The sequence below is a fragment of the Bos grunniens genome, chromosome 18 (genome assembly GCF_055505025.1).
Source record: "Bos grunniens cultivar Pamir isolate PY7600 chromosome 18, Bosgru_T2T1.0, whole genome shotgun sequence".
In the NCBI taxonomy this organism is placed as follows: domain Eukaryota; kingdom Metazoa; phylum Chordata; class Mammalia; order Artiodactyla; family Bovidae; genus Bos; species Bos grunniens.
In genome coordinates, this window is record NC_141182.1 from 57558973 (window position 1) to 57583511 (window position 24539).

At 43.0% G+C, this 24539-nt stretch overlaps 1 protein-coding gene across 1 annotated transcript; it reads left to right on the forward strand.

Moving 5' to 3' along the window:
• The first annotated feature begins 11432 nt into the window (after window positions 1-11432).
• LOC147354343 (uncharacterized) lies at window positions 11433-23156 on the forward strand. Its single transcript, XM_086353757.1, has 4 exons — window positions 11433-11649; window positions 15178-15304; window positions 16769-16864; window positions 20022-23156. The coding sequence occupies exons 1-4, from the start codon at window positions 11569-11571 to the stop codon at window positions 22112-22114; spliced, it is 2397 nt and encodes a 798-aa protein (XP_086209883.1). The 5' UTR covers window positions 11433-11568; the 3' UTR covers window positions 22115-23156.
• Window positions 23157-24539: the final 1383 nt, after the last annotated feature.

Consider the following 24539-nt stretch of genomic DNA (forward strand, 5'->3'; position numbering starts at 1 on the left):
TCCTCCTCCGAGGGATCTTCCTGGCCCAGGGAAGGAACCCAAATCTCCTGCCTTCCAGGTGGATTCTGTACTGCTGGGACATCAGGGAAGCCCACCCTACACCCTTAAGTCCTGTTTTTTCACATCATGGCAGCCCGAGCCACCCCCTGCTCTGGAGCCTCCAGCTTTTCATCTTGTAACTCTCCTCTGTCCACATTCAAATCCTTCTTCAATTTCACAGCTGAGTTCAACGCAGCTTCCTCCACGCAGCCTTTCCTGATTGCCCTACCCAATCAGAAGTGGGTAATCTCACCCTTCCCAGAATTATCAAGTGATTTCCTTTTTAATTTATTTATTTGGCTACGTTGTGTCTCAGTTACAGAAGGCGGGCTACAGGGCATGGAGTTGCTCGGCAGCAGGTGGGATCTCAGTTCCCCGACCAGGGATGGAACCTGTGTTGCCTACACTGGGAGGCGGAGTCTTAACCACTGGACCACCAGGGAAGCCCCTATCAAGTGATGTTATTTGTTCTTTTCTGGAGAAGTGATTTTTCCTCATGATGAGATGCCAGATAGTAACCTACCCTGCTCTTCATTACTCAACAAATTCAACCTGTTTAGGGATGCAATATTGCCCGCTCAAGCACTACTTTGGCCTCCTTTGCAGTTAAGAGGGGACCGTGTGACATTGCTTTAGTGGAAGTGAGCTGGGGATCCTTGGGGAAGTTTTTGCTTTCCTGATACTGTCCTTTCCTCCTTCCCGTCACTTCCTTCCTCTTCTTCCTAGAATATGGATGTCATACTGGAGGTGGAGCAGCAATTTGGCAACCATGAGGTAACCATAAGGGAGAAAGCCACTCATGGTGATTATTCACTTAAGGATGCTTTAGCAGAACAATTCAAGAAGCCTAGTTCCCTGACGGCCTTGGAGAGCTGCTATGCCAACCCTGCACAGCCTAGCTCTGCACATCTTTTTTTCTTTAATTGACGTATAGCTGATTTAATGTTAGTTTCTGCTGTACAGCAAAGAGATTCAATTATACATGTATATATGTATATATATTCTCTTTCATATTCTTTTCCTTTATGGTTTATCACAAGATACTGAAAATAGTTCCCTGTGCTACACAGTAGGGCCTCATTGTTTATCCATTCTGTATTGTAATAGTTTGCATCTGTGAATCCCCAAACTCCCAATCCATCCCTCCCCCACCCAGCTCCCCCTTGACATCCAAACATCAAGCAGACCTCTGTGCCCTGTGCAGAGCTTAGAAATGAACTTGTTTGATAGTCACTGATAAAATGGTCACATCAATTTCACCTTTCTTGAAACTATTCCCCACACACACTTGTTTTTTTTGAAAAGCACCAACTTCAGAGCAGGAGCCCAGGGTTTGAGTGCCGATTATGGCGGCTATGACACTGATTCATTGGGAAACCACAGACAACTGCTTTTCCTCTCTGGGCCATTTCTGCAATAATTCTGCAATAATTCCTGGGAAAGAGGCAGAATGAAGAAATACGTCTGGGCATGACCTTCCTTATTAGCATTTTAATCAAGCATTACCAAAGACATCATGGGTATTTCAGGTTCCAAGGTTATTTTATGTCCTCAGACATTGGGTTGGTCTCAATTGATTTCTGGTAAAATATTCCAGCAGCCACCACTTTGTGGAGCTCATTGGCTTTTGCCATAAACTCCGGTCTGCATAAGGATTCTGAGACTTCTTTCCAGTAATTTTATAGACAGGGGCTAGCAACAATCCCTGATGTAGAATATGTGCGTGTCCCCCAAAATCCAAATAGGCCAATCAGACACTGGGCTTCTAACTTCTTTTTTCCACCAGACATCCTGTGCTTTTCAAATTAACAACCTGTGTGGGTTTGGGCAGTTTTATTGGTTCCCATTTATTATATCCAATCAATTTTGGTTGAAGGGAGGATTTATATGTCTCCTGTTTAATAATACTAGAAAGGGGAAATGTTCCCCAGTCATACAACGTATCTATTTATTAATACATTGAGGTAAAGGAGGAGATTCAATGACTTTCCATGAAATCTGTTTAAACATTCCAATCTTCCTCTAAACTCCCACAGTAATCCCATCAATTCTTAAATTTCCATAGCTTCCCCATTCAACTGTAAGTCCTATTAGGACTGACTAGCATCCAGTCCCATCACTTCATGGCAAATAGGAGGAGAAAAAGTGGAGGCAGTGACAGATTTTATTTTCTTGGGCTCCAAAATCTTTGCAGATGGTGACTGCAGTCATGAAATTAAAAGATGCTTGCCTTTTGGAAGGAAAGTTATGACAAACCTAGACAGCGTATCAAAAAGGCAGAGACATCACTTTGCTGACAAAAGTTTGTATAGTCAAAGCCATGGTTTTTCCAGTAGTCATGTACAGATGGGAGAGTTGGACCATAAAGAAGGCAGAGCACCAAAGAATTGATGCTTTCAAATTGTGGTGCTGGAGAGGACTCTTGAGAGTCCCGTAGACAGCAAAGAGTTCAAACTAGTCAAGGCTAAAGGAAATCAACCCTGAATATTCATTGGAAGGACTGATACTGAAGCTGAAGCTCCAATGCTTTGGCCACATGATGCAAAGAGCTGACTTATTGGAAAAGACCCTGATGCTGGGAAAGACTGAAGGCAAAAGGAGAAAGGGGACGACAGAGGATGAGATGGTTAGATAGCGTCATTGACTCAATGGTCATGAATTTGAGCAAACTCTGAGAGATAGTGAAAGACAGGGGAGCCTGGCATGCTGCAGTTCACGGGGTTCACAAAGAGTAAGACATGACTGAGTGACTAAACAACAAGTTTTAGAATCACAGAGCGTGAGGTTCCCGTGTTAAGGAGTCTCAGAAACATGTCTCCATTTTATTGCTAATGTGCATATGGCTTTGAGTGCCCTGCTGGAAGTGGGGCCAAGGAACCCAGGCCCTTCAATGAATCTTTATCTTGATTAGGTTATGGCACCATCACCTCAGGTAATTTGCAGTCAGATTTCTCATTGTCCTATCTGTCTTGTGGCTTTTTAAATTCCCCCAAACAAGGGTAGATAGAGCAGACTTGACTGAGGTCCTTCAATGCTGGGGGACGATCCAGGGTTCCCACGGGTCCACCCAGTCTCCCAGAGTGCTGCACTGAGACCTTTGTTTTGACCCCATCAATGTCCCATTTATCCCAATTCTTTTTTAAGATTAATGTATTAATTTTTGGCTGGGCTGGGTCTTTGTTGCTGCACGTGGGCTTGCTCTATTTGCAGCACGTGGGTTTCTCATTGCAGTGGCTTCTCGGTTGTGGAACACAGGCTCTAGGTGCACGAGCTTCAGTAGTTACAGCACACAGGCTGAGTTGCCCCTCTGACATGTGGAATCTTCTTGGACCAGGGCTGGAACCCGTGTCCTCTGAACTGTCAGGAGGATTCTTAACCATTGGACCACCAGGGAAGTTCCTATTTATCCCATTTCTTAAGGACTGTTTAAAGATTTCCACCCTGTCAGACTTTGACTCTCCCCTTCGTCTTTCTTCATTTTCTGGTGACTCACTTTAATGTCTTGTGCTCCCTGTGGTTTCACCATAACGCTTCCCTTTAGTAGCAGCAGCCCCGAGGCTAACAGCTTTATCTTGGGCTGGACAGAACCCAAACTGGGCTGTCAGGATCCCGCCCAGCCTTTTCCTCTTCTTTCATGTTAGCTATTACAGATAAAAATAACCCAGGATCATGCATTTAGCTTGTTCTTGTTATGTTGCATTTTCTTATGCATCCAGTGAGTCAACTTCTTGGATGTTGTATCCATCATTAAAAAAAGGTAACCCTTAACCTCCTGTAACTAATTACAGAACAGTTGTATTTCAGGAACCCTTGAGTAACCCTGGGGCCACCCAGGAATCAGAGTCATCATCTCGTGTCCTCATCCTTCCTTTTCCCAAATGGTGTGCTTCAGTGGGTCCTGTTTGCTCTAGTGGATTTCATTTCTATGCCAGCAGCAGCTAGGGAATGGTCTGCAAGATGCCTCATTCCTGACAGTGACTGCAGATTGCAGGGGTCCCTAAAAGCCCCTCGTTTTTGACATCTATTGAAAGTTTGGGGGCCCTCAAGACTACCCTCAGATTTGATAATTCACTGGAAGTACTCCCAGAATTCACAGGACTTCCCTTGTGGTCCAGTGGTTAAGACTCAGCACTTCTGATGCAGGGGTCATGAGTTCAATCCCTTGTCAGGGAACCAAGATCCCACATGCTGCAGGGTTCAGCAAAAAATAGGAAACAAAAGAATCCACTTCCAGAATTCACTGAAAGCTGTTTTAGGTTACTGTTTTTTGCAACTAAAGGACACAGATTAGGATCTGCCAAGAGAAGGAGCACAGAGGGCAGAGTCTGGGAAAGTTCCAGCCAGACAGCTTCCTGTTCTCCTCTCCCCGAGGAGTCAGAGACATTAACAGGCCCAGAGACTGACAACAGGCCCAGAGACTGACAACCAGAGAAGCTCACCCAAACCCCGTGACCAGAGTTTTTATTGGACCTTAATCATGAGGGCATCTGCCCTTTCGGAAGATTTTACTCTCCTGCTCCTTCTGAAGGTGAACTGGTACCACAGGATCCAAAGCCCCCACTGGAAATCACGTTGTTAAACGGTCTTGTGCGGACAGCTCCTGCCGTTAATCACAGCTGAAGACTCTTCAGTGTGACGCCAGGACCTCAGGCAAACAGAGACTCTCCATCAGGCAGGACTTCCCAGGGTTTAGAGATTATACCTCCTGGAATCCAAGGGCAAAGGCCAGACCTCTCTTTGGGCTCCATTAACTTCCTTACTACATAGAATGATGTGTGCTAAATTCAAGGTAGCAGTTATTGCTAGATTTTAGTGGGAGATATGGTTGGGGAAGGGGTACAAAGGGTGAGTGTTTTAAATTTTAAGCTGGATGGTAGGTGCATGCTCTTTTATATACCATTTTTATACAGTTCTGTAAAGAATCTGCCAGCAATGTGGGAGAACCGGGTTCGATCCCTGGGTCAGGAAGATCCCCTGGAGAAGAATGGCAACCCACTCTAGTATTCTTGCCTGGAGAATTCCATGGACAGAGGAGAAATGAAAAATTGATCATTTCATTTATGTAAAAGTTTTATTTATTTATTTTTGTTTTGGCTGCACCTCGTGGGCCTGTGGAATCTTAGTTCCCTGACCAGGGATCCAACTGGCATCTCCTGCATTGCAGGCTGAGCCACTTGGGAAACAGAGATGGATTAGTAAGTGGAAAAAAAGAAAGAATCACCTAATTAGGCCATAATGAGATTTTAAAAACCTTTAACTTCAACTAGTATTTATTGTTTACTATGTATCTGTCAATTTCACATACACATAGTCTCATTTACATCCCCGTCAACAACCTGAGAGACTGAATATACAGAAAAAAGAGCCAGACTACATATGAACCTCAAGTCTCATCAGTATGACATACATGACTCTGGTCCTCAATTACCAGCAACTAGTCCAGGAAACCAAACCACTACTGCCGTGACAGTTAGCCTAGAACAGTCAGAGTCTGGCCCGTAAGTATCAGGTTCCTTATTATTTACCCCTGTTTCCGGCTCAGAACCAACCAAGGAAAACCAAATATGCTTTCCAATTCAACCACAGAAGGTGCTAACCCTCCATCTTTCTCATGATTAAAATCATCTCCCAACACTGCTGACACTCCTTCACTTTTTTCCACTCTAAAGGACTCCCACTGCCTTGCCCGGCTTTGTAGTCTTTGCCGAATGCAAATGGTGGTGGCTGGCTCTCTCACTACAGCAAGCTCTGAATCAACAGCCTGTTTGTTCTCATTTGGGTGGTTTTCATTTATTTCCACAAGCCCTTATGGAATTAAGTGTTATGATTTCCTCTTCACAGAGGAGAAAATGGAAACTCAGACAAATAAGTGATTTTCCCAGAGTCGCTAAGCAAATACAGTTAGAGATGAACTTAAAACTCGTTTCTCTTTTTCCACACCAACTTTCAAGAGTGTAGAGATTATAAGCTCCCCCAAATTCTCTGGCCAACTGGCACTATGGGTACTGTACAAATTACTATTAAATGTTTAAACAGCACTGCCCTATTCTCAGGGCTTCCCAGGTGCTCAGAGGTAAAGAATCCTTCTGCCAATGCAGGAGACGTGGATTTGATCCCTGAATCAGGAAGCTCCACTGGAGAAGGAAATCGCAAGCTACTCCAGTATTCTTACCCAGAGAATCCCATGGACAGAGGAGCCTGGTGGGCTGCAGTACACGGGGTTGAAAAGAGTTGGACAAGACTGAGAACACACGCAGCAACACAGCCCTCATGTCATAAAAAGGAAAAAGTCAATCACCTAAATTTAGGAAATATGTCTCTAAATCAAATAAAATCACGTTCAGGAAGAAATCAAGAATCAAGACCTCAGAGTCCACTTTGACTACTCTTTTATATGTCAGAAAATCCTGTTGGTATTGTTTTCCAAAATATATTCAATTTTGGAATTGAATTGGCCACTTCTAATCAGCTGCACTGCTGCCACTCTGGCCAAAACCACCATCCTCTCACCCAGATGGCTGCGATGATCTTCTCATTGGGTTGGCTGCTTCATCTGTGTCCTGTACATGCTACTCCCCGCATGGCAGCTGGAGGGATTCCATCAACACCTCAGTATCATCCTGCCCCCTTCTCTTCTCAAAACTCTCCAAACGGTTCTCATCTCACTCAAGAGTAAAAGGCAAAGTTCTGCATAACATGGTCCATTCCCTCCATTCCCTTTCCTTGTCTGATCCCATCCCCTACCACTCTACAGAAACTCTACATCAAAGAGCAGTCTTCCCCTTCTCAGGAACCTTTCTCGAGAAGCACACGCCGTTTTTGTTTTTGGCCATGACACACAGCCAGCATGTGGGATCTTAGTTCCCCCAGGAGGGATCAAACCCGGGCCCCCTACATCGGCAGCACAGAGTCCTAACCACTGGACCACCAGAGAAGTCCCAAGGAGCACATGCCTTTGTGATGGCACTCTTCATTCATTCTTTCAGTCAACCAACATGTTTGAGCATCTCCTTTATGCCAGGGACTATTTTAGGGTTTTAGCAGTAAGCAAGAATGACACAATCCCTGTCCTCAAAAATCAAGCTGATGGAGAGCATAACTTGATAACTGTAAATACAATGAAGAAAAAGAACCCAGGACAACATGATAGGAATTATGGGATGGGGGACAATGGGGAAACAGTTTAGATAGGGTGGTCAAAGAAGGCTTCTTGGAGGAAGTGACATTTGAGCAGAAACCTAGAGGAAGGAAAGCCAGGCCACGCTGGGGGAAGGAAAATTGCAGGTTGAGGGAACAGCAACTGCAAAGCTTGAGGAGTTTAGCATGGTTAAGAGAGAGAAAAAAAAAGTGAGCTGCTAAAAGGCAGTGAGGGGTGGGGGAGACTGGCATGAGACAAGGTCAGATACCAGGTGGGCTCAGCTCCTAAAAGGCACAAGGAGGAATATGAATGCAATTCCACTGGAGTGTATTAAGAGGCGTGACTGTAAACTGATTAATTTGGTTTTGAGTTCCCTCTGGCTGCTGTGTGGAAAATGGACCACATCAGGGGCTAGAGCGAAAGCACAGAGACCAGTGGGAGACCATGCAGCCAGTCAGAAAGTGTGATGATGGCTTAGCCCAGGGTGGCAGCTCTGGAGATCCTTACTGTACTGAGGATAGATTCTGGGCTGAAAAGATAGTATTTTCTCTTCTTCACACCCTACAGCCATTCCCTTTTTGCACTGCCATTTTTATTCCCTTTTCCTTTCTCCAATTTAAAACTGCATTTGGGTGTTGGGATGAGCCCTGTCTGGGTCCTGGCCCAGGCTTGGCCAGTAAATCACTAAAGAACCTTGGTCAACTATTTTACCCTCTCTGGTTTTTTTTTCTTTTTTTTAATCTATATTTATCTATTTGACTCCATAGCATGTTAGTTGCGGCTCATGGGATCTAGTTCCCTCACTAGGGATCGAACGGAGCCTCCCTCCATTGGAAGCACAGAGTCTTAGCCACTGGAACACAAGGGAAGTCCCTCCTTTTATTTCTTCATCTATAATATGAGTGAGCTTGATTGTTTGAGATGTAATGATCAGCCAAGCTCTAAAATTGATTTCTTCTTGCTCCTCTCTGCCAGCCTTTAGAGGTGAGTTGAGTGACTCCTCAGGCACCCTCTTTTCCCCTTTCCTTCTATTTCCCTTCATCCATCACCTCTCCTCTCAATTTTACCTTTGTCTCTGGTTCCAAGGGCCCCAGACGGTTCTTTGACCTCAGCACACCTCTGTCTGTATATTTCCGAAGCAGAGTGCAAGAGATGCAGCGACCTTTCCAGACTTGGTAAGGGCGGGACTGACTTTTGGATGACTGACCTACTTAGGAGCCTGGAAAATGAATTTTCAAGAGAAATCAAGGACTGACAGTGAAATCGATTAGCTGGCTTACACGCAGGATAACTGTGTGACTAATGACTGAGTGCCTGGTAGGGGGATTAGCTTATTAGGAAGCTGATTTACAGGGAGCCTAATTGGACTGATTAACAGGGCAGGCTGTGAAGGGGGTGGATTATCCGATTAAATGACTTATGAGGGGACTCACTGCAGACTCATCAGGGCACTAGCCTGATCCTCCGTTGACATAGAGACTGACGGTCTTATTGGCAGATTGGTGATCCTCTGGCTGCTCTTCAGGCTGACCGGGTGACCCACTTGGTGGAAGGCTGACGAATACAGAGACAGGCTGCGGTGAACTGACTGACTAGCTGGTGAGCTGGCTCTCAGGGAGCCTCCCAACCTGATCCAGAATTAGCCCCGGGGGCCTCTCAGGCCGGAGAGTCACCTTGGGAGGCCTCACCCACCTCTGGCCGCCTAACTGTCCAAGGGTCACAGTGACTGACAGAGATGCCCGACTCTCATGGAAGCCCAGTTCGGCCAGTGCCGGCGCAGGTTCTCCACTCAACAACTGACAGGAGAGCCAACAGCCAGAGTGCAGCCCCGTGAGGCCTCGTGAGGCCCCACGACGACCCATGTGTCTACAAAAAGAAGGCTGTGTGGGAACCGCCCTAGATCCTGGCTGCGTGCCTCCTGAGCCTGTGACGTAAGCGTATATCCGGCAGCCAATCAGCGACTGCACCGGCCTGCCTCCCAGCCAATCAGTGACTGAGTGGTTTAGTTTGGTTCCTGAGAGGGAGGGGTGATGCTTAGACAGTGAGGATTATTAGCGATGTACCCTTGTTATGGCAACCCATTCCAGTACTCTTGCCTAGAAAAATCCCATGGACGGAGGAGCCTGGTAGGCTGCAATCCATGGGGTCACGAAGAGTCGGTCACGAAGAGTCGGACACGACTGAGTGACTTTACTTTCACTTTTCATTTTCATGCATTGGACAAGGAAATGACAACCCACTCCCGTGTCCTTGCCTGGAGAATCCCAGGGACCGCGGAGCCTGGTGGGCTGCTGTCTATGGGGTCGCACAAAGTCAGACACGACTGAAGCGACTTAGCAGCAACAGCAGCACCCTTGTTTATAATGAAATAATTTGAAATTATTTGAAAACCAAAATGAATGTCATTCAACTCTCAAATAATCCATACTATGCTTCGTTTCTAGTGTGTATGCAAATGTAGGTTTTTGATGGTTTGTGCTTCAGAGAAGAGAAGCCCTTCTATATTGTGTTGCAACCATTTATATCTATTCTCCATTAGAAGATGGACACCATAATGTAAAATGTACAATGAACATCTAACTGGAGGTGTTATTCCTGTCAAATATCCTTGGACGTCACCATGATGTAAGTGATCATGGAATCTTTTCATGTATTAAAGTAAGACAGATTGGTTCTAAATTTTCAATAGTTATGTCACTTGATTTGTGATGAGAACACAGTGACAGCTAACTAAAATATTTATGTTATGTTTATAATGTCACTAGAATTCATGAACATTAGTTGACAACGTTGAAATAAAACAGCTTCTGTGATAACCTAGAAATGTATGGGAAACCCTTCCTGAAAAAGTCATATAATTAGTGTATGTCTGTTTACTAGCTTCTGTTTTGTCAATCACAGAAATCACAATTCTCAGATTGTTATATCAGGAAAATAAATAGCTTTCTCTACACTTGTAATTTGTATTTTAATCAATGATCACACAGTGAATTGTAAAATGTTTTATTTCAACTATGTGTGAAATTAAGACATGCTAATTAATAAAAAGTGAATGGTTTTTATTTTTTATTTTAATGAAGTGTTAACCCACCACCACCATTAATCTCTCCCACCTTATTAAAGGTTTCAGGGAAGAGATAACAACAATAAACTATTTGGTAGCACAGAGACATGGCATCTGTAGAAATTAGTTTCCTTACTGGCTTTAAATCTCTAGTAACGTCATATATTTTGCACCATTTCTACACTGTATCTTTTTCCCTCTCTGTAACTGAAGGGACATTGTGGTGGTTCTAATAAGAAGGATCATACAGAGTACTGTTGAGAGTTTACCTGAACTGCTCCATGCTGTTGCTGCTTCAGCATCTATCTGGGGAGCAGGCAGCCTGCAGGTCCTTGAACTCACACCAGCCAGTCCTGTGAGCACCTGCAATAGGTGACCCCCTTCCTTGAGATCAGCAGTCTTGCTGAACCCCAGGGTCTACTTCACAGGCCCCCCTTCAATGACACCCTCACAGCGCTCACTAGAATCCTGGTCTTTTTGGTTTGAATGGACCCATCCACGCTTGGCCTGGGGAGCCCACAGCACTTCACTCAGGGTCACTTAGAAAGGCCTGAATCCCAATTACTGCCTCTTTCTGTGCCTGGTTCTTGCCTTGACCTTCCTAAGAAATCCCTTCCCTAAACCCTACCCCACAGAGAAGTCTCAGGTGTGCTGAGTGTAAGGGCTTGACCTCAGGGCTCCTTAATGTGGGTCATGAGGGAGAAATATCAGAACAGGGAATTTGCTAAAGACTCATTTCATGGCCCCACTTCAGACCTGCAGATTCATAACTTCTTAGAGTGGGGACCTGACCTCAAGGGATTGTATACACTGAACTGGTTCAGAAAGAATCTTTATCCAAGTGGTTTCCACCTGGTTTCCTATCAGGATTACGTGACCAGTGTTAAGCAATAACCTCCCCGGTGCCTTCCCTACAGATTTCTTTGTCGGTCCTGTGGGAGCATCAGTGTGGTTTGTAGGAAGTGCTCCAGGGGCTTTTAAAGGGAGGCCTGGGTTAAGGACATGGCTCCTGGTCCATTTTTGAGAGCTGAGGCCCAGCTTCAATCAGGAGAGGCAGCAGGGTTGGTCTAGCTGAATTTGGACCGGGGAAGTCAGTCAGCTCACGTGGTCTGTGTGAGCAGAGGGTTAGGAGCTCTCTGTGGGGAGAGAACAATCAAGAAATAAGTCCACAGGCTGGTCTCCAGGTAGGAAGTGATTGTTCCTGAATCTCTCCTGAGACAGAACAGGAGAGGTGGGTCTTTTCAGCTTTTCAAGGGCCTTCTGTCTGTAGTTGTGGTGGTTGCAGGTTAAAGAGCTGTGCGGATGCCTTTGAAGGTATTTTCTCAAGATGCAGAGGTGTGTTTGCTACATAACATCCTCAGAGAAGACACAGCAGGAGGAAGAAAAGGAGGAAATGGCAGCTTCTCAGGTACATGTCCTGTTCCGGGCCTGGGGTTGTGTCTGCTTTTCCTCCTGAACTGCCTGGATTAAGAATCTGCAAACCTTTAGTTCTCTCCTTCTAATTTTTCTGCCTGGGGTATTTGTTATCAACTTCTTATTTTTTCCTTTTCTTCTTATCGTGAAGACCGGCTCTCTAGACCACCTCTCCCTTGTGTCCCAGAGCCTGTTCTCTGGGTTTCTGTATCCTGGCTTTCTATAGAACATGATGAATTCTCAAAGTGAATTAGTGACTTTCAGCTGGTGAATATATTCCCTTTGTGAGAGATCAACACGGAGAGGCACTGGTATCCGAGATTCCCACTGGGATGTGGTTCGGTGTTGGGATCTTAGGCAAGTAGGGGAAATGCCATGATGAGTTTACACATGGATACAATTCAGCTCTTGAGGAGTTAAAAAATGCCCTTATATATTAAATCAACTCAGTGATCCAGAATTTTTCAGAAACTGCTCAGAAATAAAAAGAAAACTAGGAGATACTGTCCTCTGTAATGCTAAGACTTACTAGTTAAACACATTGTTAGGTGACAAAACAGAGGAAGTGTATATAAACTGAATTTTGCATAAAACTGATATCTTTTTATGTTAGGTTCAACTTATAATTTCCTTAATTTTTCCTAAATGCCCAGGCTCTGATTGTGCATCTTCCGTGTGATCCATTTACACCATGACAGATGATGTCCACTGGCTCTGGTGATTTCTCTGAGGTTATCAGGCTATGAAGTTCATTTTTTCCCCTCTGTCTTTAAACAAGGTTGTGGAAAAATGGAGTGAGGAACGTGTGAAAACCCTCACAGTTAATGGAGAAACTCCGCATCTTCTTGGTTTCTCTTTGCTTTGGAAAATGAACATTCACTGTGTTGATGATAGACACTGGGTTTTGGGAGTGGGGTTTTCATCACTCAAGCCCAGGTGTGGTTTTTCCAGTACACTCCATGCTCATATCACAGACATAGTCTTCTTACTCACTTATTTTTTTTCAAAATATTTGCAACAATCATATTGGTGCTAATCTGTTTTCACCTATGTTGAATTTCTAAGATACAGCTCAACAAAATGATACAGTTTTTCAAGAAATCAAAGTTTCAGAACCAAGAGCTCTAATTTATCTTATACGGTTGTATATGTTTGCACCCTAGTGTATTTAAAATATACAAAGAATATCATCCACAAGTAGATGTATATATTTTAACCCATTAAAAATCATCTCAATTTTATTGACATGAATCAGTTCAGTTCAGTTGCTCAGTCGTGTCTGACTCTTTGCAACCCCATGAACCACAGCACGCCAGGCCTCCCTATCCATCACCAACACCTGGAGTTTACCCAAACTCATGTTCAATGAGTTGGTGATGCCATCCAGCCATCTCATCCTCTGTCATCCCCTTCTTCTCCTGCTTTCAATCTTTCCCAACATCAGGGTCTTTTCAAACAAGTCAGCTTTTCGCATCAGGTGGCCAAAATATTGGAGTTTCAGCTTCAACATCAGTCCTTCCAATGAACACCCAGGACTGATTTCCTTTTGGATGGACTGGTTGGATCTCCTTGCAGTCCAAGGGACTCTCAAGAGTCTTCTCCAACACCACAGTTCAAAAGCATCAGTTCTTCTGTGCTCAGCTTTCTTTATCGTCCAACTCTCACATCCATACATGACTACTGGAAAAACCAAAGCCTTGACTAGATGGACCTTTGTGGACAAAGTAATGTCTCTGCTTTTTAATATGCTGTCTAGGTTGGTCATAACTTTCCTTCCAAGGAGTATGCATCTTTTAATTTCATGGCTGCAATCACTATCTGCAGTGATTTTGGAGCCCCCAAAAATAAAGTCAGCCGCTGTTTCCACTGTTTCCCCATCTATTTGCCATGAAGTGATAGGACCGGATGCCGTGATCTTAGTTTTCTGAATGTTAGCTATTCTTTAATACTCTTAATAAGTGTATAGTCTCATTTTAATATATGTCTGTATGCATGAAAATGTTAATTTTTTTTCTTCTTTTGGTATTCTCCCCAGTTATATAAAGTTCTTTTTAAAAAATACACATATTTATGTGTTTGGCTGAGTTGTGTCTTGTTTACAGCCTGCAGAATCTTGGAGCCATGTGGGAGACTGTTGCAGCAGGCAAACGTTAGCTGTGGCGTGTGGGATCTAGTTCTCTAACAAGGAACTGAACCCAGCCCCCTGACTTGGGAGCTTGGACTACCAGGGAAGACCCTATAAAAACTTGTATAAACTTTCTTTAGTGTTGTCTCTGTGTATTTGTGTTTTACTAGTTAAATTTTAGTTCACATAAACTGAAGCAAAATTCAAAATCTGTCATTTAAGTAATGGTTGACAAAATATTTGCAAAAAGGTGGAACAACAATGTTGATTTTATATTATTTATGTGGTGCATTCAAGACTCTGTAAAAACTGTTAGAAAGACATATACTACTACTACTACTAAGTCGCTTCAGTCGTGTCCGACTCTGTGCGACCCCATAGACAGCAGCCCACCAGGCTCCCCCGTCCCTGGGATTCTCCAGGCAAGAACACTGGAGTGGGTTGTCATTTCCTTCTCCAATGCATGAAAGTGAAAAGTCAAAGTGAAGTCGCTCAGTCTTGTCTGACTCTTTGCAATCCCATGGACTGCAGCCCACCAGGCTCCTCTGTCCATGGGATTTTCCAGGCAAGAGTACTGGAGTGGGGTGCCAGTGCCTTCTCCGAGAAAGACATATAGTATATACTAAATACTTCAAAAGATTATTGCTGCTATGGGTACTATTCTATAAGACCCATCAATTTTGAAAAACACTTAAAATTCAAAGTTACGTATAAATTCTTACCTTACTAGTCTACTTCTTTGCTATTCATAATGGTCATTTATGTATCAGAATTTTCAACATTGCTAGTTAAAATAAGCTTGTTAAAAATGTGGCACATTGGCCCCACTCCAGAACTCTTAGATCAGAGCATGCTTTTTAAAAATATTGCCTGTTTCCTTGATAGGGGCCTTCCCCAGTGGCTCAGATGGTGAAGAGTCTGCCTGCAATGTGGGAGACCTGGGTGCGATCCCTTGGTGGGGAAGATTCCCCTGGAGAAGGAAATGGCAACTCCAGTATTCTTGCCTGAAAAATCCCATGGACACAGAAGCCTGGCGTGCTACAGTCCATGGGGTCAGAAAGAATCAGACATGACTGAGTGACTAACATACTTTCCCTGATAGACAGTTTATCCTGTGTCACACGAGCACAACTCTCAAAAATAGATAGGTCAGTGTGGTGTGATTGTTTTATAATTTCTCTTCCAGATCAGAATAGTTTCTATAGTGGTCTGTGGATCATATCTCATTCTCCTTTCCTGGGTTAGAAATACAGTGGAAAATACGGCTGTATAAAAATTATATTCTTGTGTAACACCAGACATTCTCCTAAATCAAAACCATTTCTCTTGCTGGTTTCATCTCGGGTCACATTAGGAAGTCTTCCCATGTCCACATGGCTCATGTCCTTTGTATTTCAGGGACAGCTGACATTCCAGGATGTGGCCATAGACTTCACTCAAGAGGAGTGGGAGTGCCTGGACCTCGGTCAGCGGGAATTATACCGGGACGTGATGTTAGAGAACTATGGGAACCTGGCCTCCTTGGGTGAGGATAACTGCTTTCCAGAATCCCTTAAGTACATTCAGGGTTTTGGTTCGTTCATTCTAGAATGTCTCCTCGAATTTTCTGCTTTGTCCAGTAGAGGTTCAGATCCCTACTTTCTAGGGGAAAAAGGGTATTTGTGACATTTGAAAGAAAGACTTCATTATGGGTCATTATAATTCTAACCTTCTTCTTCCTTGATGTAATCTGCCTCCTTGTTGTTCAGTCGCTAAATCATGTCCAGCTCTTTGTGATCCCGTGGAATGCTGCAAACCAGGTTTCCTATCCTTCCTTAACTCCCAGAGTTTGCTCAAATTCATATCCATTGAGTCAATAATGCTATTCAATCATCTCATCCTCTGACGCCCCCTTCTCCTCCTGCCCTCAGTCTTTCCCAGCATCAGGGTCTTTTCCAATGAGTCCGCTCTTCACATCAGGTGGCCAAATTATTGGAGCTTCAGTTTCAGTCCTTCCAACAAATATTCAGGGTTGATTTCTTTAGGATTGACTGGTGTGATCTCCTTGCTGACCAAGGGACTCTCAAGAGCCTTCTCCAGCACCACAGTTCAAAGGCATCAATTCTTTGGTACTCAGCTTTCTCTATGTTCCAAATATCACATCCATATGTGACTACTGGAAAAACCATAGCTTTGACTAGATGGACCTCTGTTGGCAAAGTGACGTCTCTGCTTTTTAATATGCTGTCTAGGTTTGTCATAGCTTTTCTTCCAAGGGGCAAGCATCTTTTAATTTCATGGCTGCGGTCGCAATCTGCAGTGATTTTGGACCCCCCAAAATAAAGTCTATCACTGTTTCCATTGTTTCCCCATCTACTTGCTATGAAATGATGGAACTGGATGCCATGATCTTAGTTTTCTGAATATTGAGTTAAACTAACTTTTTAACTCTCCTCTTTCACTTTCATCAAGAGGCTCTTCAGTTTTTCTTCACTTTCTGCTACAGGGGTGGTGTCATCTGCATATCTGAGGTATTGATATTTCTCCCGGCAATCTTGATTCCAGCTTGTGCTTCATCGAGCCCAGCATTTCTCATGAGGTACTCTGCATATAAGTTAAATAAGCAGGGTGGCAATATCCAGCCTTGATGTACTCCTTTCCCAATGGTACAGTTGTTCCATGTACAGTTCTAACTATTGCTTCTTGACCTGCATATCCTTCATTCTAGGTTAGTGGTAATTCTATAAGTTCTGTGGTATAAAATAGTGCCACTCTCCTCTTAAAACCGGATTTCTACTACTAGCTTTTGCCTTAGTAGTACTTGAGCATAATATCAGAACCTGATTTTGAGCATTTGTCTTTTAAAGGTGCTTCCAATAAACTATTTGGTAAAATCATTTTTTAAGGCTATTTTAACTTTCTTCCTTGACTTCTCTCTCACCTGAACACATATTGGATTGGAAATTGATGAATATCTGGGAAAACACATATTCCTTTCTCTGATGAACAGGTCTTGTGATCTCTAAGCCGGACCTGGTCACATTTCTGGAGCAAATGAAGGATCCCTGGGATATACGGAGAATGGAGACGCCAGCCGTGCACCCAGGTATGTGTCTATGGATGGAGCAGAAAAATCTGGTGAGAGGGACAAGCATTGTGGAGGAAGTCATACTTCGTGGTGTGGTTTGAGAAGATCTGCTGTGGAAATGATTTTGGATTAGCCTGGGTTTATTTCTGTCACTGTCATAGAGGGTCATCTCCTGACCCATTCCTGATTCTTTTTATCGTTTATGTATTTTTCTCCAGTGGTTAATTTTCACATTCACAGTGAGAACCAAAATACTTGTCTGGCCTGGGACAACCTGCATGACCTGATAGCTCTTCCATTTGGGGAGGTTTTGGAAAATCTGTGCACATTTCTGAGTAACTGTATTAAGCCCTTTTAAAAGTTCTGATTCTGTCCCTAGTCAGAAGTGTGTGGGTGGACTTGTGAACAAATTGCCACACTTCTAGGAATACTGGGGACAAATATTTTTTGTTTTCTACCCTATATTTTCCAACCCACTAGAAACTACACATATGACCTTATAAACTTCATACTCAAATTCTTTCTTCACTGCATAAAACATTTTGCTAAAATGAGAAAATGCAAACCTGAATTTTACTTTAAAGTTCTCTTTTTTTAATATGAACTAACATTAAATGTGTTAAGTATATTTACCCCAATTCCTTAATGCTAAAATACTTGAATATATTTATTTAACTCATAGAGTTTTTAAATATATTCTTGGCATGAGAATTTAAGACATTTCCCTCCGTGCTTTTTTCTGATTGTTCTTCACTATTAAGCTTATAGATTATATAAAGGAATCTTTAAAAAGAAATTTTTCTCTTCCAATAATGCCATTTTACAAAGTTATGTTAGTTTGCTGTACAGAAAGAATAAGTGATACATATACACATTTCCCTCCTTGATTAGATTTCCTTCCCATTTAGGTGACCACTGAGCATTGAATAGAGTTCCCTATGTTCTCACCGTATTTTTCAAGTCTCACTTCTTATTTTATTTCTCAAGAACTCTTACCTTATTAAATCTATCTTGTTTCTTATGAAACATCCCAGGACTTTATTGTTTATGCCATCTATTTCTGATTAGTTCTAGGTCAATATCATTTACGATTTTAGATTCTATTAGAACATGCTCAGATAACAACTTGAGTGGTAAGAAGTGGGTTAAATAATTAGTAGGCATTAGTATTTGTGGAGAAGGAAATGGCAACCCACTCCAGTGTTCTTGCCTGGAGAATCCCAGGGATGGGGGAGCCTGGTGGGCTGTCGTCTCTGGGGTCGCACAGAGTCAGACGTGACTGAAGCAACTTAGCAGCAGCAGTATTTGTGAAAATGTTTTGTTTGTAAATTTGATTACTTAAAGGTAAAATTAATCATTACATTGCCCAACTGCTCTTCATTTAGCTGTTCCTGTAGGTTTCTGTCTTGACTTCTCCTCTACACCATACTCCTTTGTCATCTCATTTTGTCCAGTGTCTGTGTTTGTGGTCTCTGTCCTACAGGCTGCAGATCTTAGTTCCTCTTGCTCTGGTGTCTGCCCCCTGGTGGGTGAGGTGGCCCAGAGACTTGTTCCCTTATCCCCTTGATAGGGAGTTGATTGTTATTATTGTGACCAGAGCCTGTCTGAATATTGAGGGGAGCTTCGTCTTTCCTCTGTGGCTGTCACTGCCCTGTCAGGGGTGGGGTCTGCTCCCTGATTAGTGGAGTAGAGTCCCCAGATCTACTTAGCTGTGTTTCTGATCTATGGTGCTTCTGACCCAGTGGGACTGGAGCACACCCACTGGGAGAGAAGCCACTGAGGATTGCTTCTCGGGGGATGTTCACCTCGGAGCGTGCTCTGTGGGTCATCTTCCATGTGTTGTGCAAGCTCTCATGTGACCCTGTGTTGGCATTGATCTTGGCCCCACCTGAACCATGGGCATGATGGCACTTGACCGTGGTGTCTCTCAGATGTTGTTTTCACCAGGTCACCAGCATAGATCCACTGTAGTCTCATGTCCCAGGTGTACATTCATTGTGGAGCTGGACCCCCTGCAGTGCTATGGGGGCAATTTAGATGCGACCTGGCCCAACTGCCTCATGGGAATGCCTACAAACTCTACAATTGCTAAAGCCAGACTGGTCTTGCCTGGCAGAGCCTCGTTTCCATCCAGATGTTCTGTCGGAGCTGAGTTTACAAAGGCAGTTGTGGGGTGTAACACCATGGTTTGTATAGCTACAAGGAGAGATCTCAGCTTTTCTTTCTTAGTGGTAGGGCCTCGGGCTCAGCTGTGGTTTCAGTGCCATCTGTACATTGGGACCACCCACAGGCGTGTGCTCTGAAGGTGCCCCTGGAGACCACTGGGGAGGGGGCTGGGGAGGAGGAAGCAGCTGTGGGGGTCGTGAGGTCCCACCCACCTAGGTGGGAGCCATTCCTAGTATCTGGAGAGGCAGGGACAGGCGCAGGGGCAGAGAGGCTGCAATGGGGTTCTTCCCTTTGGGCATCACTCAACAACGCTGCTCTGCTTCCCTGGTGGTTCAGGCTTCCTTCACAAGCATCCCGTTTGCAGAGCTCCTCCCTCCCTCCTGTCCCCTCAGGATGTCTCCTCACAGCCAACCGCAGTCCTCTGCCTGGGTCTGCTCTCCAATCCCCACATTCCAGCACCCAGCCCTTGTGTGCAGCGGTGGACACCCTCTCAGGCTGCGTGGGCAGGGCTGAGCTCAGCAGCCTGTGTGCAGGTCTCACTCTGTCCTGCACACTGGTTGCAGCGTTCTCTTCCCACAGAGAATGAGTCTCTCCTTCTGTCCCAACTGGGCTTCCCCCAGTGAGGGGCTTCCCTGGATGGGGAGACCTCTCCTCTCTTCAGTCCCCCCAGGGTTTTGTGGGTCCCATCCCACTTCTTTTCCTCTTCCTTTTCCTCCCTCATTCTTTTGTCCTACCTGGCTCAGCAGGAATCTTTCTTGTCCTTTCAGGTGTCCAAGTTCCTCTGCCCATGTTCTGCAGGGCTCTGTGAGAATTTTTCCACTTCAAGATGTATTCTTGATGTTTTTGTGGAGAGAGATGAACTCCACGTCTTCCGAATCCTCTGCCATCTTGACTTCTTCTATCTCAGTTTTAGGCTTAATCTAGCCAGTGTATGCTAATTGTATGTAAATTGTAAACCATATTCCCCGAGAATAGTAAGTAGAATAACTTATTATTTGGTATCTTTCAGCTGTGTCTTCTCACGACACCCAGGGTTTGAGGACCCAAAAGCCAGGCTTAGAAGATTTATTCCCAACAGCAAAGCTAGGAATATATGAAAGATTTCACCTTGGAAATTTACATTTAACCAAAGACTGGGAATATATGAGGGCACATAAAGAACAGAGAGCATGTTATGATGGACAAAACCAAATTGGTACAGATTCCCATAATGTAAACATTACCGCCAAAAGAAATCAAGGATGTGAATCAAATAGGGAAAAACCAATCTCAGATGACCAATTTCGGTCATCACCATCCGCAGATGAGTGTATATTTGTCAGCAAAGACCCACATCAACTCTTGAAACATACACGTTCTCTGAAGCGAAAGGTGGAAAATCTGGAAAGTCATCTAGTCTCTACTGCAAAAACTCATTCAAACAACTCTGAGCATAGGTGTCTATTAAATATACATTCAAACATATCTGGAAACCAGAAACTTGAAAATGAGGGGGGAAATTCCCAATATAATCATTTTGAGGGATCCTTTAACAAGGGTTTATTGTTCTTCAACCAACAACTATTTTCTCCTTGTTCCAAAATCTGTAATGTGGATAATAATGGGAGAGACCTTATTCAACCATCATTGTTCAATACATATGGAGGTATAATTAGTGTGGAACAACTTTACAAGCGTAACAACATGAGTAATGCCTTAAGCAGGAGCTCTACCCCCAATAATTACAAGAGTATACATGATGGAATGAGAAGCTCTTCATGCAGTGAAACTGGGCATAATGTTGACCAAGACTCATATCTCATGAAACAACAGGGACATCAATTTTCAGACAATTCTAAACATAGTAAATATAAGAATATATTTTATCAAAGCTCAAATCTTACTATTAATACGTGTAAGAGTATTGATATTGGAGAGAAGACTTATAATTGTTATGATTATGCTAAAGCTTTTAACCAGTCTTCAAAAGTTATTCAACAGCAGAATATTCAGACTAAGCAGAAACATTACAAGTGTAATATATGTGGGAAAGTCTTTAGTAACTCACCAAATCTAAGTAGACATAGGAAAATTCATACAGGAAGGAAATGTTTCAAATGCACAGCATGCGGCAAAGCCTTTAATCAGAGTTCATATTTAACTGAACATCAGCGAATCCATGCTGGGGAGAAACCATACAAATGTACAGAATGTGGCAAAGCCTTTACCCGTTATTCACTTCTTACTGAGCATCAACGAATCCATACTGGGGAGAGACCTTATAAATGTACAGAATGTGGCAAAGCCTTTAACTGGCATCTGAGTCTTACTGTACATCAGCGAACTCATACTGGGGAGAAACCATACAAATGTAAAGAATGTGGCAAAGCCTTTATCTCTTGTTCAAATCTTACTCGACATCAACGAATCCATACTGGGGAGAGACCTTATAAATGTACAGACTGTGGCAAAGCCTTTACCCGTTATTCACCTCTTACTCAGCATCAACGAATCCATACTGGGGAGAGACCTTATAAATGTACAGAATGTGGCAAAGCCTTTAACTGGCGTCTGAGTCTTACTGTACATCAGCGAACTCATACTGGGGAGAAACCATACAAATGTAAAGAATGTGGCAAAGCCTTTATCTGTTGTTCACATCTTACTCAACATCAACGAATCCATACTGGGGAGAGACCTTATAAATGTACAGAATGTGGCAAAGCCTTTATCTGTTGTTCACATCTTACTCAACATCAACGAATCCATACTGGGGAGAGACCTTATAAATGTACAGAATGTGGCAAAGCCTTTACCTGTTATTCACTTCTTACTCAGCATCAACGAATCCATACTGGGGAGAGACCTTATAAATGTACAGAATGTGGCAAAGCCTTTACCCGTTATTCACTTCTTACTCAGCATCAACGAATCCATACTGGGCAGAGACCTTATAAATGTACAGAATGTGGCAAAGCCTTTTCCCGGAGTTCAGGTCTTTCTCAACATCAGAGAATTCATACTGCAGGGAAATCTCAGAAATGTAAGGAATGTGGCAAAGGATTTCATCACAGCCATCACCTCACTCACCATCAGAGAATACATACTGCAGAGAAACCCTAGAAATGAATCAGTGATAAAAAAAGCTTGGTCCTAAATATACAATTTTGAAAAAACGAGTGTTTACTTTGGAAAGATACACGAATGAAATACAAAAATGTAGACAAGTGTTTAATCAAACAGCAAAAGGAAAGCAATGCCAGAGAATTCATACTAGAAAGCATTTCATTAGTACCACTTTTGTTGAATTACTCTAAACAGAAACACTGTAGCAAGTATTCCATAATTAAAACACGTACAAAATTGATATGTTAGTATGGATCACAAGATGAAGGGGTGGATATTTGCAGAGGTATAATTATTATTCATGTATCCTTGTTTATATTAATGTTATTTGAGATCATTAAGGAACCAAAACGAATGTAATTCAACTCTCAAGTTACTATGCTGTGATTTGTTTCTACTGTATATATGAACTTCTGTTTCTGATGGTTGTTGCCTCAATTGTAAGAGAAACCCTTCTATATGAGGTGGGAATCATTTATATTTATTCTCCAATTTATAAGATTAACAACACAGTAATATTATATGCACACCAAACCTCTAAATGGAGGTATTTGTCACTGATGTCAAACATCTGTGTTGTCACCATGATGTAAGTGTTCAGGGAATAATTCAAAGTAAGACGGAAGTTTGCTCTAAGTTTTCAGTAATTATGTCACTTGCTTTTTAAGCATAAAACAAGGGTTGTTCATTAAAATCTAAGGTATTTTTATAACATCAACATAGAGAAATCATGCATATTACCTGGCAGGCTTGAAGCAAGGACACCTTCTCTGCTACCTGATGTGAGTATAGAAAACTCTTTCTGGAAAAGTCATATTAGTATAATAAATGTCCATCCATATTTACTAAATTAGCCTCCATTTTGTAAACGATATAAATCACATTCACAGATCATTTCATCAGAGAAACAGGAAAGTTTTTAGAAGCTTGTAATCTGTCTTTTAATCAAGGATCAAACAACAGTTGTAAAAGGTTTTATTCCATCTGTGTAAAATTAATGTATGTTAATTAATAAAAGTGAGTGGTTTTTTAGTGTTACAGCTGACGTGGAATGAATGAAGGGTGAACGCACCACCAGCATGAACCTCTCCCACCTATTTAAGGTTGCAGGAAAGATAACGTTACAATAAACTATCTGTAGCACAGGGGCATGGCATCTGTAGAAATTAGTCCCTTACTGGCGTGAAACTCTCATAAGTTCATATATTTCCCACCATTTCTATGTTGTATCTCCTCTCCCATTTTGAAACTACTCAGACATTGTGATGGTTCTAATAAGAAGGACCATACAGAGTACTGTTGAGAGCCTCCCTGACAGCTCCGTGCTGTTGCTGCCTCAGCGTCTGTCTGGGGACAAGGCCGCCTGCAGGTCCTTGAACTCACACAAGCCAGTCCTGTGAGCACCTTCACTAGATGACCCCCTTCTTTGAGATCAGCAGTCTTGCCAAACCCCAGGGTCTACTGCACAGGCCCCCCTTCAATGACACCCTCAGAGCTCACCAGAATCCTGCTCCTCTTGGTTTGAATGGACCCATCCACGCTCAGCCTGGGGAGCCCACAGCACTTCACCCAGGGTCCTTTATAAAGGCCTGAACCCCAAGTACTGGAGCTTTCTCTGCCTGGTTCTAGCCTTGACCTTCCTCAGGGGCCCTCAAGGCTTCCTGTGAATTCTCTCAGGACCTAGAGTCAGAAACTCACCTGCTTCAATTGTCTTTTGTTCTTCTGTTAGCTAAAGCTTTTCAAGGGCTCATTTAAGCAAATGTAAATTTAACAAAGTCACAAAAAGAATAATTAAAAGCCATGATAGTAAAGTTCTGAACCAAGATTTATAAAATCTTACCCTGTATAGTTCTTAGCACATGTTTCTTGTCTAGGCTTAAAGGAACTGTTTTCTCATGGCCTTGGCATACTTTGAATGCAATATATAAATATCTGAAGATATATACAGAATATAATTTGTATAGTGCACATTTAATTACACTATATAAATATCTAAAGGTATACGCGTTAGCAGTGAGAAAACCAAGAAGGAATATGTGAGTGTATGTGTATTCGTACACATTTAACTTCGAGAATTTAGAAATGCTAGATCCAAACTGGTCATTTTAGAATTGCAGAGGATTTACTAAAAACTGCAAAACTTGTCAGTTTGTCAATTAATCTGTTTTGTCTACTGTTCATGGAATTCATTTCCTTGAATGTCAGGAGGTTCCGTTTTTTAAGGAACTTCCACACTGTCCTCCCGCGTGACCGCACCAGTTTACATTCCCTCCAGCCATGTAGGAGGTTCCCTGATCTCCAGGCCTCTTCAGCCTGGAGAACATGCTAAGAATTATAATATGATACTATTAGTGGGCTCTTTGCTAATTGTTATTCTGACTGGCATGAGGTGATGCACCATTGTAGCTTTGTTTGCATTTCC

Bases quoted from the DNA above. Each gene is read 5' to 3' on its own strand.
- LOC147354343 (XM_086353757.1), top strand. From the start codon at position 11,569: ATGCAGAGGTGTGTTTGCTACATAACATCCTCAGAGAAGACACAGCAG. The intron at 15,305-16,768 runs GTGAGGATAACT...TCTGATGAACAG, and splicing joins TGGGAACCTGGCCTCCTTGG to GTCTTGTGATCTCTAAGCCG. The intron at 16,865-20,021 runs GTATGTGTCTAT...GGTATCTTTCAG, and splicing joins GACGCCAGCCGTGCACCCAG to CTGTGTCTTCTCACGACACC.